Source organism: Nothobranchius furzeri, chromosome 12 (genome assembly GCF_043380555.1).
Source record: "Nothobranchius furzeri strain GRZ-AD chromosome 12, NfurGRZ-RIMD1, whole genome shotgun sequence".
NCBI lineage: Eukaryota > Metazoa > Chordata > Actinopteri > Cyprinodontiformes > Nothobranchiidae > Nothobranchius > Nothobranchius furzeri.
This window is the reverse complement of record NC_091752.1, coordinates 59277270-59294302: the sequence shown is the minus strand read 5'-3', so window position 1 is coordinate 59294302 and position 17033 is coordinate 59277270. Positions and strand designations below refer to the sequence as shown.

General features: G+C 43.1%; 1 protein-coding gene across 10 annotated transcripts in view; it reads left to right on the top strand.

Moving 5' to 3' along the window:
- nvl (nuclear VCP like) overlaps window positions 1-17033 on the top strand; it is a 77835-nt gene that overhangs the window by 25476 nt on the left and 35326 nt on the right. For all 10 annotated transcript variants that reach the window (XM_070542756.1, XM_070542755.1, XM_054750602.2 and 7 more), the window contains 8 exons: window positions 675-738; window positions 1587-1784; window positions 2742-2844; window positions 11422-11498; window positions 11592-11726; window positions 12024-12125; window positions 12337-12454; window positions 14077-14221. In XM_070542756.1, coding sequence (XP_070398857.1) covers window positions 675-738; window positions 1587-1784; window positions 2742-2844; window positions 11422-11498; window positions 11592-11726; window positions 12024-12125; window positions 12337-12454; window positions 14077-14221 — 942 coding nt within the window. The remainder of the gene's footprint in view (window positions 1-674; window positions 739-1586; window positions 1785-2741; window positions 2845-11421; window positions 11499-11591; window positions 11727-12023; window positions 12126-12336; window positions 12455-14076; window positions 14222-17033) is intronic.

Sequence of the window (17033 nt, the reverse complement as noted above, 5' to 3'; positions counted from 1 at the left end):
CTGTTTTGCTGGATCCAGGGTCAGTGACTTTTACAGAGCGAGAGGCACTTGGAACCAAAACAGCTACCACAGCATTCTCCAGCGCAATACTGTACCTCTGGTATACGCCTAGTTGGTCAGGGGTTCATTCTACAACAAGATAATAACCCTAAACATAAGTCCAAGCTATGCCAGAACTACCTCAGGAAAAAAAAAAACCAAGATGGTAAGCTTGTAAACATGAAGTGGCCAGCACGGTCTCCAGACTTAAACCTCATCGAGCTGGTTTGGGATGAACTGGACAGACAAGTGAAAGCAAAGCAACCTACAAGTGCCACACATTCATGGGAACTTCTGCAACAGATATGGTAGAACTTTCTGAAGAATATTTGATTTCTATTGTAGAAAGAATGTCACGAGTGTGTCCAGCTGTTATACCTGCCAAAGGTGGCTACTTTGATGAGTCAAAAGTTTAGAATACACTTTGTTCTATAAATTAATTCCACAATTTATGTTTTTAACTCCAACTGCTTATTTGTACTATGCTTTCATTTCAGAGTGCAATGTGACATTAAACTGCATCATTGCCAATAAAACAACGGGACAAATTGGGGCGTTCTAGAACTTTTGACCGGTAGTGTATATCAGAAATACTGTTAATAAAAATTTTGTTCTTTTTCATTTGTTGTTTGCAGTGATGGCAGCAGCACTTCAGCAGAATCTTCTGACCCTGAAGAAGACCACATTCCAAGCAACACTGTAAGAACTATGTGGTATTCTGACGTGAATGACTGTGTTAGCGAAGGGCTCATTGACACTAGATTTAGGCCTAGTCCACACGTAGACGTTTTTTTTTAAAACGAATATCCGCCCCTCCAAAAACTTGCATCCACACCACCTCGTTTAAAAAAAAAACTCTGTCCACACGTACCCGGATAAATACGTTGTTAAGGACATTGCAGACCTGTAGGCGGCAGTACTTCCCCCGTTCTTAACCTCGTCCTTCGTCTGTGGTCTTCCGCAAGGAGCAGTAATTCCGCTTGCAAAAACAAACAAGCAAAAAGCGCTTGGACAATTGATAAAGCGAGCGCAGCTCTGAGGGCATCCATGCTGTCGGCTAGTGTAAACACGGGTCGCACACGTGATGTCAGCATTTTTTTGTCGCGTAAAGTGACGTTGCGGACCTGAAAACTCCGGTTTTGTCTGTCCACACGCAGACACCCAAAACGGAGAAAACGCAGATCTTCACTTTGGCCGGAGTTTTTAAAAAGATCCGTTTTTGTGTGAAAAACCTCCGTTTTCGTGTGGATTGCAAGCCAAAACGTAGAAAAATATCTACAGGCAGATACATGTGGACAGGGCCTTAGTCTGTTTTATTAAAGCCTTGTCTGCTTAGACTGTTATTTTTGCCCCAATTAACAGAGGCCTCTAGCTGAAACTGCAGTAAACTCAACAGGGAGGGACACACACGCACACGCACACACACACACACACACACACACACACACACACACACACACACACACACACACACACACACACACACACAAAATGATGTGACGGATGTAATCTCTAATTCTTGGTTGTTCTCTTTCATTCATTCCCAGTCCAACAGTTTTCTTACATCCCTGTATCAAAAGGGACGTTCTGGTCTAAGCAGTCTACCCAGCAGATCACCCCCCACCCCAGATCCCAGTACACTGGTGTCCTCTGGAGGCTTCTTCATTGATAAAGGCAAAGGCCCCATGAGGAGCAGCATGCTCATAGACCTTTGTGAAGAGGAGTCTGATAGCAAAGGCCCACCTGTAAGTTTGCATGAAGGCATATTAGTACACAGAGACAGTAAAAACAAAGACTTGTCAGCACACGGGGACAGTAAACACGAGGACTTTTCACCACATGGAGACGGTAAACACAAGGACATGTCGGCACACAGAGACAATAGATGAGTTTAAGGTTTATACTGTAGCCTCCAGCGTTTTAGCACTAATCTAGCCAGACTGTTGCTATGAGGCTAAAGCAGTGGTCTGGTTGTGTTGGTTGACAAGAAGGAATGGACGACTAATTTGATGATGTTTATGATTTTCTCATTGATAAAGGATGGAAACTCAATACACTTATTTCAGGATATGAAATTAGGGTTTAACTATGTTAAGAGATTAGTTAGCCTCTTGACGGTAGCAAACAGAACACGAAAATTGTTGATGTTAATAATAACTGGAGAAAAAGGCTTGTCTCACCTTATTTAATTCGGAGGTAAGTTACTTTTTCTGAATTGATGCTCAGTTTTCCTGCATTCTCTTTTCTGATTGGTAACAGATTTAGTGAACCTCCACTGAGCTTTTTGTTTGCCAGAGAGAACTTTTACCTTTTCGGGTGCAATGATGTCAAGGACTTCAAGAGTTTTGCAGTTGAAATAATCTTAAAGCGAATGAATACAGCTGGTCGTGAGACTTGTTGACATATTTATAAGTTCTATAATGCAGTGGGATTACCCAGATACCTTTTTTGAGAACAACTGAGGTGTAGCAGGTAAAACAGATAACTAAGAAAAACACAAATGAGGACACAGAGATGTAAACAAGAGGCCATTTTAGCACACAGACAGTAAAGAAGGGGACATCTTAGCACACGGAGACTAAACATGAGGGCAAGTTAGTACACAGAGGCGGTAAACACGAGAACATGTTAGCACATGGAGACGAAGCTTTAAATTTTATTGGTGCATGTACCATCTGTTATGACTTTGATTCCTCTAACAGGAAGGTGCCTCTGCTCTGCAGCCTGAGAAATGTCTCAAAGAGTCTCGGAAAAGGACAAAGAGCTCTGCAAAACCAGTGGAGTTCCACAGCCTGAACAGAAAAAGTAGGTGGTCCACTTTAAATTGAGCAATGCACTGAGATTGTGGTATTTTAACTCTCCCGCTCTGTGCTAGTGAACAAGTTCATCTCATGGTGCTTACACATTAGCATTGGTTTGGTCCCTTACGGAATTGGACTTTGGTTTCACACACTGGTCAGATTTGCGTTCTTTTTAGACCACCTCCCCAGCAGTCAGACTGGGACCAAGCACTGGGCTTTGCCACTCACTGGCACCCCTACATACTGATTGGCCAGCTGATATTACGCCTACTACCTCCGATCGACGAGTAGAGTGACCCAGCAGGCGGTTCCCGTATGCGTGATTCCTTTTCTTGCGCGATTCGTTTAAGTAAACTTCTCCGTCTGTAGCACGGAGCTGCCGCTCAGTCGAATGGGAGTGATCTGTGTGTGTGTGTGTGTGTGTGTGTGTGTGTGTGTGTGTGTGTGTGTGTGTGAGAGAGACACAAGATTATGAGGGCACACACAGCAAATTAATAAAATAATGTGGTAACTTCAAAGTCTCCAAAAGCAACACAGCTCATGTCCGTCTTTGTTTACCTTATTATGGAGGACACAGCGGACTTTCCCGTGCGTATTAAATGCTGCCCACAGGCTCGGGGATTCCCGAGAAGTCCCTCGGGATTTATACACCACCCATTCGAGACCAAACTCACACCATCCATCCATTGCCTTCAACTCTAACCATGACTGCGTCCCCTTCCTCATGGAGGATGTGATTTGTCTCAATTGCTCAATGGCGTACGTCTGCTTCTCCAGTTGATGGGCAACAGAAAGCCATGTCATTAGTGGTGCCTTTACGGCTTCTATTCTTCCGCCCCGTACAAATTTGGGTCACCAGTCTAGTCCTCCACCCCAAGCAACACCAACAGACATGTTTGCCTCTCCGACAGTTGCCTGAGGCAACTCAGGTCTTGGGGAAACATGGACTTCATCTGCAGTGGTGTTCTTTTAGGCTCCCTTCCTTCTCGTTGGGAAGTGGTTGTCACAGTTTTCTCTTTCAGGTGGGATGGGGGGCTGTGAGGAACCACAGAATGGTCAGGGGCATCTGGAACCCCTAACCCCATAAATGTTTTGGAGCTGTGTGCTGTCCGGCTAGCTCCCAGGCATTTTTTGCCTACCCAGGAAGGGAAACATGTACTTGTCAGGTCAGACAGCACATCTGTGGTTTTCCACATAAACCATCAGGGGGTCACCAAGTCCTCTTACTGGCGGAAGCTCAGAAGCTTCTCTTGCGGGCTTTACCTCATCTTCAGAGTGTCGGGGCAGCCCATTTGCCCAGGGTGCAGAATTGTGCTGCATATCTCCTCTCCCAACAGGGACCTCCTCTAGGAGAGTGTAGATCAAACCCCATTGTTGGTTGTAAAAATTATCTGGCGGAGGTATGGTGTAGCCAAGGTGGACCGCTTCACCTGGAGTGTGACAAGGTATCGCCCACAGTCGTTCTCTCTATCGGAATCAAACAGTCCGTTGGGTCAGGATGCTCTGGCACATCTATGGCCGAACAGTGTCCTGTATACCTTCCCTCTTCTTCTGTTGCTAATGTTGACACTTGATAGGATAGACGAGAGCAATCACAGGGTGCTGCTGTTTGCTCTGTTCTGGCCAGGGAGGGTCTGGTTCCCCATGATTTGCTAACTTCGTGATGGGGAGCCTTGGGCTCTACCTCTGCAGAAGGATCTGCTCTCACAACTCCATAATGCCCCCGTCTTCACACATGGCCATTGAAGGGCCTCGTGTGAACAGGCAGTTGTTCAAACTATCTTTAATGCTTGTGGTTTGTCTATCAGGGTACTGTATGGTAACAGATGGAAACTTTTTACAAACTGGTGTGAAAGTAAAAAAAGTGGATTCGGACACGTCCTTGTGGATGGTTGTGCAGTGGGGTCACATTCCCTAGCGTGTCACTTTTAAAGGAGATTTGCGCCTGTGTCCTCCAAAGCTTCCACGAGTGCCTTCTTGGGACCTTCCTCTGGTCCTGGAAGGCTTATGTTCTCTGCCCTTCTTGCCTGTTGAAAGTGCTGATCTTCGATGGGTGTCAGCCAAAACTGACTTTCTCCTGACACTCTCTTATGGAAAGCGTGAGTGAACTCCACGTCCTATTGATCGCTGAGTATTGCTTGCCATGAAATGCAGATCGGTCTGGGGTGGCCTTATGGCCCAACTCATTCTTCTTCCCCAAATGATTGCTGGAATGTCATATTAAACAACCTGTGTCCTTTGCTGTGTTTACCCCACACTTTGGCTCAGATGTGTCTGCTTCAAGCCCCCTGACATCTGTGCTGCAGCTACTTGGGCTTCATCCTGAATATACGCTCCTTTCTACAGAGTGAATGTGGCTGCTCCCCATGCAGTGGCTTCAGCTGTGTTCTCTTCATGACTGATATCTGGCGAGTGTAGACTCTTCGTGACTCTGTTGGTATGAGGTCATCCAGCTGCTCTGCACTTCCCTCTGCTAGTCGGGAGGAATGAAATAGAATGAGAGTTATGTATGTTATTAAGGTTCTATTGATTCCGGATGTTCACCAGAGTTGTCAGTCACTCTTGAGTCCTACGAGTACTCCAAAAAGGACTGAGTTTTGGTGACATGGGGTATATATAGACTTCCACCATGTCACCCAGGTCACATCCAACAGCATGATGTTGTTGGTTTATTATCTCGACCTCTGTGCTGCGCACACACGGTTATGTCCAGGTACTCTGCACCGCCCTCTGGCGGTCATCCGAAATTCATAGAACCGTAGTTACATACGTAACTCTTGTTAATCACAAGCATGTTCCCTATGCACATTTAGGATTAAGGGGCTAAACCATCCCAAGTTTTCCACCAACATTGGTAACTAACAGCAACCAATACCGTTCGCTCATGTACCTCAAAGTTATCTTTCAACAGAAGATAATTAATAAAACAATTTGTATAAAATTGATCCAGAGGTTGTAGCCCATCTGTGCCTACAATATTTTGATATCTTCTTACCCTGTTAGTGTAATGAGCTTTGAAAGAAAAGCGTCTGGACTTCTTTGAGTTGCTTGAAGACGTTTCACCTCTCATCCGAGTGGCTTCTTCAGTTCTAAGGTCAAATGGTGAAGAGTCCCAGATTTAAACCCAGTGGGAGTTTCCCCCCGAGGAGGGAACAAAAGACCCCCTGATGATCTTCTACATAAACACATTGAGGGTGGGTGTGGGTCCTATTCAGCCAGAGTTTTGGGTGAGCTCATTGTGAAACCTGGCCCCACCCTATCATGTGAATTCCTGAGGTCAGATGGCCCAGGATATGCGTGGGCGTTGAGGCATCTGGGAAGGGATCTCAAAATTGGATTATAGATGGCAGACAGTTGGTGTCGTAACCCACCGCCTCTGTTCAAAGATGGTTGCTCACAGTGGACATAAATGGCTTCCTTTACTCCTCTTTCAAACCATCTGTCCTCTCTGTTCAAAATGTGAACGTTGGCATCCTCGAAAGAGTGACCTTTGTCCTTTAGATGCAAATGAACTGCTGAGTCCTGTCCCGTGGAGGTGGCTCTTCTATGTTGTGCCATGCGCTTGTGAAGTGGCTGTTTGGTTTCTCCGATGTAGACGTCTGGGCGTTCCTCGCTGCACTGTACAGCATACACCACATTGTTCAGTTTGTGTTTAGGAGTTTTGTCTTTCGGGTGAACCAGTTTCTGTCTGAGTGTGTTGCTGGGCCTGAAGTACACTGGTATGTTGTGTTTGGAGAAAACCATCCTGAATTTCTCCGATACACCGGCTACATAGGGGATGACAAGGTTGTTGCGTCTGCCTTTCTTTTCCTCCCTCGCTGGTGTCTGGTCTTCTTTTCTGTGCATCTTTGCTGACTTTATAAACGCCCAATTAGGATAGCCACATGTTTTAAGTGATTCCTTTATATGTGTGTGTTCCTTCTTTTCCCCTTTGGGCTTAGAGGGAACATGTTCTACCCGGTGGTGTAAGGTCTTGATTACTCCAAGTTTGTGTTCCAGAGGGTGATGTGAGTCGAAGAGGAGGTACTGGTCCGTGTGTGTGGGCTTCCGGTACACTTCAATGTTGAGGTTGCCATTTGCTTCAAGGTGCACAGCGCAGTCCAGGAAAGGCAAGCAGTTGTCCTTCATGTTTTCCCTGGTGAACTTGATGTTTTTGTCCACGGCATTGATGTGCGTAGTGAAGGATTCCACTTCTTGTGTTTTGATTTTGACCCAGGTGTCATCCACATATCTGTACCAGTGGCTGGGTGCTCTCCCTTGCTCCCTGCTCTCCAGGTTTCACAATGAGCTCACTCGAAACTCTGGCTGAATAGGACCCACACCCACCCTCAATGTGTTTATGTAGAAGATCATCAGGGGGTCTTTTGTTCCCTCCTCAGGGGGGAAACTCCCACTGGGTTTAAATCTGGGACTCTCCACCATTTGACCTTAGAACTGAAGAAGCCACTCGGATGAGAGGTGAAATGTCTTCAAGCAACTCAAAGAAGTCCAGACGCTTTTCTTTCAAAGCTCATTAGACTACAATGACCTGGATGACTGAGAACCTTCACAGACATACCCTGTTAGTGGTTTTAATAGTTGAGCAAGTGCCGCTTTTTGACGTGTCACACGTCTCCTTTTAAAACATGTTTAAACCGTTCAGAGTACAATTCCAGGCTCTGTCTTGTTAGATTGTTGTAATTAAACTTTGTACAGAACAAAACTTTACATTAAACAATGTTGAAAAGGTAAGAAGAGGATCCTATCAATTCATTTTTTCCCCCCTCATTTACAGTGACGGAGATAACGGCGCAGTGCGCATGGCTCTGGTGTTAATCAAGTTTAATATTTCTGTTTGCAACAATCTTCACAAGAAGACAAAACACTTAAATGGCTGAGTTCACATTGACCGGATATTTCCTGTTTATTTTGACGGAGAAACCTCAAGTCTGCAGATGCGCTGACATTTTTATCGTTAGTTAGTTTTATCGTCGTTCGAAAAGATTCTCATCAGAACATCTGAGCTGGACACTGCTTAGTGCAGCTCACTGTCAGCGTGCACGTAAGGTGGACAGCGAGCTGAAGATTTATTCAGCTCATGTGTAGATTGTTGGCTTGGAGCGTGTTGCAGAACCAGAGCGCATGCAGGAAGATTCCTCTCACTGAAGTGTTCTCACTGTGTTTTCCAAACCATGTCTCTCAGAGAGACTTGTCATTTAGAAAATGTTCCCTGATTATGAAACTTTGGCTGAATAGGGCTTGTTCCTGTTTCCAATGTGGCGACACTGCGACGCATCCATGAGCCTGTCTGAGGCAAAAGTCCAGAATCTCACATCCTCTTCAGCTCACAGAGCAGGTGACCTGTCAACCTGGTCAGGTTTACGCAGACAATCTTTAAATTTAGAATTGGTGTACAGATAAAAAAATGATTGCAGTAAAATAAAATATATTTAAATTAAATATTCATTAATTATTTTACAAGCAGAGAGCCGCATCAGATGGATGAAAGAGCTGCATGCGGCTCCAGAGCCGCGGGTTGGCGACCCCTGGTCTATCCACTAACCCACCAAAACTATTACTAAAGTATAGTTGCCTAAGACACGTGTCCTGTACTGGACATTACGTGCGTCTTTGTAGACAGGATGCATGGTTTTTATGAGCTTGTTTTTTTCCTCCCCCCAACGCAGAAGTAATTTGTCACAATATCCACTCGGTACCAGTGTTTTTTTTAGCAGTCATCTGTAAAATTACAGTCACAGACGAAAACATTCTCAGCTGCAGCATTAAATCAACCGCTTTATGTTGATATCTTTCTTCATCTTTGTGCACATCGGAACATCCATCCTAAATAAATCAGCTATCTTCATGCCGTTGAGCTGTCCCTAAATTTATCCCAATTTCTTTTCTTTTTTTTTTTTTTTTGTTCAGGCCCAATCACAGTTTTATATGACTCATCCTGATGGGTTAATTCCACCACCATTATCAAACAAACACAAACTGGACACGGACAGTTGTCTTTTAGAGCAACTTTGCAAAGCGGAGCATAAGATGGAGCATGTGTGTGCTCACGTCCCAACTCAGACTTAAATCCACTTGGCTCAGCTAGGTCTTTTATTAGAAGTGATTACACAATCATTAGATCATTAAAATGAAAAAGAAACATACACGAGAAGGAGCTTTAGGGAGTTGTCAACCTTATCAGTGGTATCCAGGAAACTTCTAGCTTCTCTAGGGAGTCAAAATGTGAGTGTTTTAATCATGGAGTCTGACAGTGTGCTTTTGGCACGCTGTTCTTATGGCAGAGGTATGTGAGCTGAAAGATTTTAATGTCATAATGTATGGTCAATAAAACAGTGTCTAAAATCTCTAACACAGCCTCACTTTGTTCCTGAAAATTTTAAGTCTCACCTTCATCAGTGTAGCTGGAAAGACAATGCCATGCTTCAATCTGGCCCGGTTCTTTGCCATCTCCTTCATCAGTTGTAAGTTGACTTTGTAAGTTGTCGGGTTGGCTTTTTCAACCTCATCTGGTAATCCAAAGACGCAGACATTGTATTTACGGCTGTCCATTTCAAGCCACCCAACCTTTTCCATCAGCATTGCAGTTTTTGTTCCCCAGAGTTCCGCACTCCAATTCCAAAATCAATTCTGGGCTGGAAACTGTTTTAACAACTGTAAACTAGTTTACTCCTTTTTCCCGCCATCTCCCAGAATTATTATTCACCGAAAATGTTCCGGTATTAATTCCCCCTCTCGCGGAGGACCCCCCCCCCCCTTCACGGAGACAGAGACCGGTGAGACGCTTCGCTCCAGCAGCTCCTCCACCTCCGTTCACATTATTTCTTATATTTTTAATTCCTAAACCTAAAACAGGAAGTCCAGACAGACGACTGAACCCTTCTGTCAGCGCTTCTCCTCAGGAACATCCACACACGACGTTCACCTCCACTGACTCAGTGATGTAGGAGACGGGTTTAATGCGACATCACCGTTAAGACTGCAGTCGCTTTCAGATATGTGTCGGAGTTAGTATTACATATTCAAGTGACACGGATCGCATTTAAACAAATCGGATCTGTGCATTCAGACTGTCATAAAAAATTCAGATATGGCTCGCACGTGCGCGCGCGCGGGGGGGGGGGGGGTGTGTGTGGATTTGATGTGCTTTTGCCTGCAGTGTGAACGAAGCCTTTGTTTCACTTGTTGGAGCACTTTCACGTTGTAATTATCCATTTGTTGGCACTACAGTTTTGTTTTTGTCGGGGGCTACAAACCATCTAATTTTTCATATCCGCCAATGTTTAGGTCACTCTTTTCAGATAAAACACCACAATTTTAGCCTATTTTCAGAGCTTGGTGTTCTCACCTTCCTCACTTGTGACACATGCGCAGCTTGACCCAGTTCAACCATAACAATGGCGGAAATGCTCATGCTTTGGTATTCGTCGGCTGACCTGTATGATGGGCATGATTGATGATCAGTTTCTTTTCTAAATGCAGCATCACTTTTGGCATTTCCGCCACTGCTGTCGTTGAGCTGTTACCCAGAACAATGCATCTCCTCGAGCATCATTCCAAATCCGCCGCGATGGAGCCGTGGGCTGCAGTGGGAGCATTCATGTTCTTTTTGAAACTCGCTGCCTTCTTACCAAACATTTAAGAGCTAAAAAAACACAAGACCCAAAGCAAAGTCAAGTTTGACGACTAATTCAGATTGAAAAACAAATTAAAAATGAGAATGAAGTCACTTCCGCATTGGCCTCAGTTTTGGCAGCTGGAGTTTGCGTCTTGAACGTGACTCAAACCATAGACTATAATGGCTTCTATTTGTCGCCAAGACGCGCCGCTGCCAGTTTCGGGTGAAGACCAGCTTTTCTATGTGGCTACTTCTGAGAGCGTTTGACTTGGCATGTTAAACATGTTACGTATCAGTTTGGACTGTTTATTGAACATTCTTACAATAAATTCAGTAAAAAAATTGCTTGTAATGTCTGACTGAATGTATTGCAATATATTGTGATATATCATATTGTCTCCCCTGTATCGTGATATGTATCGTATCGCCAGAATTTCAAAAATACACATCCCTGCTCGTGCGTGAAGGTGAGGGTTTCAACCAACAGGAGAGGGAGGGAGAGACGGCGTGTGCATCAGAGCGACCAAACTGATGTTTTTGAGCAAAACTGCAGGAAAAGTGTTGCTGTTTAATGTCTCATTATGAAAAGCGTACACCCACACCCCTCACGTGAGACGCGGCGCTCATTCAGGTGTCTCTTCCTTCTGACGCTGCAACACGCAATATTTTTTATTTATTAAGCTTATAGTTTTTTTTTTACTCAGTAACGGATACGATTGAAAATGTAGCGAAGTACAATTCTTTTAAAAAAACAGACTCAAGTAAAAGTAAAAATACAGATTTTAAAAATGACTTAAAAAGTTTAAATACACAAAAAAGCTACTCAGTTACAGTAATGTGAGTAAATGTAATTTGTTACTTTCCACTTCTGCTTTCTTCCTTTGATTTTTCCTGCTCTAATTTGTTTACATCAGTAGCCACGTTGTATATTACCGTCCTTTTTCAGTTACTCTGCTTGTTTCTTAGATACAACCATATTCCCAGAACTGCAGTACCCCACGGTGAAATTTGAAGATGTGGGAGGAAATGAAGAGACCTTAAAGGTTAGTTGTTTTCATGCCTGTTGCCATCTCTTAGTGGCTTCTGAGATTAACAGGAAAAAGTTTTGGTTCAGAGCTTCTATTCTGCTACTGCAGGAGGTGTGTAAGATGCTGATCCATATGCGCCACCCTGAGGTGTACCAGCACCTGGGGATAGTTCCTCCTAGGGGCTTTCTCCTCCATGGGCCTCCTGGTTGTGGAAAAACCCTCATGGCTCAAGCTGTAGCTGGGGTGAGCAAGCCATCACAGTAATTACATATGACATGCACAAAATGGCAGCACTTAATAATAAAATGTATTAAGATTTTCTGTAAAATTATCCAGGATTCATTGGGATTGTGGCTTTCATGTATTTGAAGTGAGAAACGGTTGTTTTTATCACCTTTAAGTTTTGAATCACCAGAGAAGCTAACTAAAGCCAGAAAGGTTTTTACATGGGAGTAACCCTGATCTGGGAGAAGTTACAAAGTTTTACCCATTACCTGTTAAATGTCTCAGAGTCTCAGAGTGTGGTGATTTCTGTTTCAGGAGCTGCAGCTACCCATGTTGAAGGTCTCTGCTCCAGAGCTTGTGTCCGGAGTGTCGGGGGAGTCTGAACAGAAGCTGCGGGAGCTCTTTGACCTGGCTGTGGTCAGTGTTTATCATTTTGTACCAACTTGTAGAGGCAGGCGTGGGTGCATGTGTGTTGTGTGCACGCATGCATGTCAGAGCAAGAGAAATAAAAAAGGAATGAGTGTGCTGCTCAAAGTGAGCAGTGAATGATTAGGAAACAGCTTAATGAGACATGAAACTGTGGTAGTGAAATCACTGATAACTTACTGGTGTTGCTGTTCCCTGGCAGAGCTCCAGTCCCTGTATCCTGTTCATAGATGAAATAGATGCCATCACCCCTAAAAGAGAAACAGCTTCTAAAGACATGGAAAGAAGAATGGTGGCCCAGCTTTTGACTTGCATGGATGGTACGAAAACCATGAAGAACGTTTATCCCTCAAGAATTTGCACAGCTTCAGACCTGCTGAGGGGTGTTGTCTTGACTTGCTGAGTAGGCATAAGGCTGCGGCTTCAGTTTTAGCCCCTTCACATGCTGTTGTGTTCTTATTAAATTAGTATAATTTACCATTATCCTAAAAGAGAGTTCAGTGTTAACTGGCAGCTTCAGAAACTAAACTTTTGCATGAACCCATTACTGAAACAGCACAAACAAGATCTGCTGAGAAAGAAGGTAGTTCTCAAACCTCATTTGTACGAGACACCTGTGAGTGGCAGACGCACTCATGATTTAGGCTAAAACTCCCGTGAGTTTGGCTGGCACCAATGATTTTGCCCAAAACACTGGCTGCGCTGCAGTTTCTACTGCTGTAGAAAGAACTATTTTCTTGCCATTTCACCGACATTTATACCAACATTTAATGTTTCGGCAAGGACTTGCATCAGATTCAGCTTCTAACTGAAAGGAAGAAAAAATATAGATGAAACACAATGTAAATGTGTTTTAAAGTTATTAAATCATTTTATAGACCTAGAAAATACTTTGTAATTTATTTTTACTATGGTAAAAGTTATTTAACCCTCTGGAGTCAGTGGTATAGTTAGCCATTTTAGTGTTAACCTTTATATTTCCGTCTATATTTTATTGTTTATGCGTTGTTTGGTATCATTCTTTTCAGCACAACCTCACCTGTGTGAATTTAGAGTAATGTCTTCATTTTGTCATACTGTATTAGCACACAGAACTTATTGGGCTATATGGAGAAGTATAAATTACCCCGGTTTCACGAAAGCATCAGTGGCGCGGAACGTTGCTGCTTCAAATAGAATCCATTCAAGTCCATGGACTATTTCAAACCAACTGTGATGCGGCAATTTCCATTTCTACTTTTGTCACAAGCCTCTTCCGGGACACGTCAATTTCCGCAGTTAGCATAGGACAGGAAATCACACATAGTTTCAGTGTAAGATCCCCAGTGATATTCAAAATAAAAGTACTGCAGCGATGCAATTTCATATATATGAAGCTTACGTGTGACCCAACGACTTCTTTACCTACATCATCGTAAGTGCAGCGGTATGTTATTTTCATGGCTTTATACCTGGCAGTGGGGAGGGACAACATCATATATGACATCAAACCGCTATAACAACGTGATTTCCTTCTTTTTGGTTTAATGGTGGATTGCATAAACAAGCCCTGAAGTCTCGAGGAATCTTTTGATCCCGTGAGTCCAACAAAGAGGACAGCGAGGAAGCCAAGACTCACCCGGTGTGAAATAAATGCTTTGAAGTTCACAAGTAAATCCTTCTGCTGCCGTTTCGCACCGGTGATTTTCCCAATATGAAACCAGAGTGAGGCGTAATGGGACCATCACATGCCGGCGCATGGATTTTTCAGAGGGTTTAAGAGCACGTGGAGGATGTGAAATCAGATGTATTCTGGAGACCAGAGTTCTTGAGTTTGATTAGTTGATCAACTTTCATTGGACTGAATGGACAATACAGTTAGAAACCATAATTGGAAATGCCTAACAGAACTCTCATGAAAACGTGAATGAATCTAATATGACTTCTGCTTTGCTTCTAACAGACTTAAACAGTTTGACCATGACGACCCAGATTCTGGTAATCGGGGCCACCAACAGGCCAGACTCCCTAGACCCCGCACTTCGCAGGGCCGGGCGCTTTGACCGAGAAATCTGTCTGGGTATCCCTGATGAGGCTGCTCGTCTCAGGTAAATGGATAAATACGGATCGTCCACACACACACACCTACACCTACAGAAATCTTAACTCCTTTGTGAGGACTGGGGGACAAATCAGTTTTAGCAATCATTTAAATGATCTTTTAATGAAGATGTAATTTTGTGAAATTTTGGAGTTATTTCCATTCTTTGGGCTTCCGTGGTTCTGTGTGAGGTCAGCCCGCTTGTCTCTCAAAATGCAAATAACGTTTTCCCCAGCCAGTATTAATTTTATTGAGGAAATATTTGTTTTTTGTGACCAAGAATTTTTGCGGGCTAAAATGAAACCACAGCAATAAAAAATAAAAAAAACGATGTAAAATGTAATTATGATGAATTATGATTAACTACAGAAATTCACAGTAACAAAAATCAGAAAATTTGATCTTTGGATGATTTTGCAGAAAATGGAAAACGTGTGAGGAATAGACAGAAGAACCAATCAGCAAATGGAACAGGCAGGACTAGACGAAAAAAGAGTCAGTCCAGTTGAAACCAGCTGCTGGTAACAGTTTAACCATTTCTTTTTTTATATATATTTTTTACCGTGTCCTGCCCGGTTGTGAAGCTATCAGAATTGATGTCTGAATGCTGAAGACAAGTCATAAAGTTTTTCTCTCATGGGTGACGCATTATATCTGCTGCTATAATGCCACGCCTGAAATCGAAACTTGATTAGAAATATTTTTCTGCAATTTTCTTTATCACAATAACTTGTCTTCATCTATAGATCATATGTAACATGTTTCAGGTTGATTTGTCGAAAAACAACGGACTGATGATTAAAACAAGATTTTGCGTTTTTTGCTATCTAGTAAAAAATTGATTAAGGTGGAAATGGGCATGGCCAATACAAAACATGCAAAATCAGCCAAGGATCAAGCATGTATGTTTATGAGTGTGCGTATGGTTTGAGAGTTATTGGCCAAACCGCAATGACCTTTGCAATAACGCCACCTAGGTGTTTCTGGGTATGTATTTTTTAATCTGCGTAGCGGTAGGGATTTTCTATCAGACTGCCATGTTAGATTTTTTTTCTGGCATTTTCTGACTCTTGCACCCATATCACTTTAGCGGAGAATAATAATAAATAATGAAAAATCTGTACAAAAACAGAATGGTTCCCTGACCTTCGGGCTTGGAACCCTAACTAGAACTGCGAGCAGTTATCAACGGGTTCCAAGCCAACAAGGGCAATTCCCCCACCCGGCCCCGCCCCTGCCTTTGCCATTCCTCATGTGGCCCCGCCCATAAAACACGTTCTCCTGCAGGTGTCCTGTAGGAAAACTATTTGAACATTTTGCACAGCCTATATGAAAATATTTCATAGGCATGGCTAACATTTCAATCCTTATTATGTATGGGACAGCAGTAGCTCAGGAGGTAGAGCGGGTTGCAGGTTTGATCCCGACTCGGACCAGAAAATGCTGCTGTTGGGCAATAGACTTAACCCGCCTTGCCTGCTGGTGGTGGTCGAAGAGATCAGTGGCGCCAGTGTTCGGCAGGCCTCGCCTCTGTCCGTGTACCCCAGGGCAGCTCTGGCTACATTGTAGCTCATCCCTACCATCCTTGTATGAAAGCAATCTAAAATAAAATTCCTAAGAACAAAGTTAAGTAAAATATTTAAAACTTAAAACAAGCCCAAACATAAAGAGTCTAAATAAAACAGTTGCATGTTATCGAGTTGCTCTCAAGATTTCTTAGTTCAGATTTAAAAACATTCATTGAAATAAACTCTGTCATCTTCCATTTTTCCTGCAACTCATTCCAAGCTGATGGTGCTGAATGGGCAAAATATCTCTTTCCAAATTCAGTACGTACAAATGGGACAGAAAGTAGCAAAGTGTCTTGTAAACAAAGAGAATAATGACCTGCAATTTTCATTTTAAGTAGGGAAGTTATATAGGAAGGTAGCAGACCAAGTAGTGCCTTTATATATAAATCTGAAAAAATGAGACTTCCTCCTGATGGTCAAAGCAGGCCATCCCATCTGATTGTACAACTCACAATGATGAGTCGAGTACTTACGGTTAGTAATAAGCCTTAGAGCAGCATGATACACTGTGTCAAGTGACTGAAGACATTTAGCAGAAGCGTTCATATACAAAATATCTCCATAATCCAGGACAGGAAAAAATGTTGCAACAACAAGACGGATCTTTGCATTAAAAGAGAAACACAACTTATTTTGAAAATACAAACGCAGTCCTAACTTCAGCTTCTTCACCAGATTCTCCACGAGGTTTGAAGGTGAGTGAGTCATCAATCAAGAAACCCAGATATTTATATGAGTGAACCAACAATATTTCTTAACCATCAAGTGTGGTCACTGAAGGAACCACTTGAGCCTGTCTCCTCGAGTTTGTAAACAGCATGAGCTTGGTTTTGTCTGCATTGAGAACAAGTTTAAGCTGAAGTAATGAATGCTGGACAGCAACAAAAGCTTTCTGTACTGAATCTATGGCTTGAGTTAAGAGTGTTTCCACAGCTGTAAATAACTGTATCATCGACATAAAAGTGCAGGTTTGCATCTGTCACATTTAGACCAAGATTATTAATGTAAATGATAAATACAAGAGGGCCCAACACAGAGCCCTGTGGTACCCCCTTGTGGACTATGGCAAATCAGAACAAAGTCCATCTGATTTAAATACACTAAAACCTGTTTTTAAGATAATTTGAGAACCATCCCACTGCTTTTTCAGATAGTTCTGACTGGAGGAGTCTAAGTTTTAGAATACCATGGTCAACAGTGTCAAATGCTTTTGACAAATCTATAAAAAGGGATGCACAGTGCTGCTTT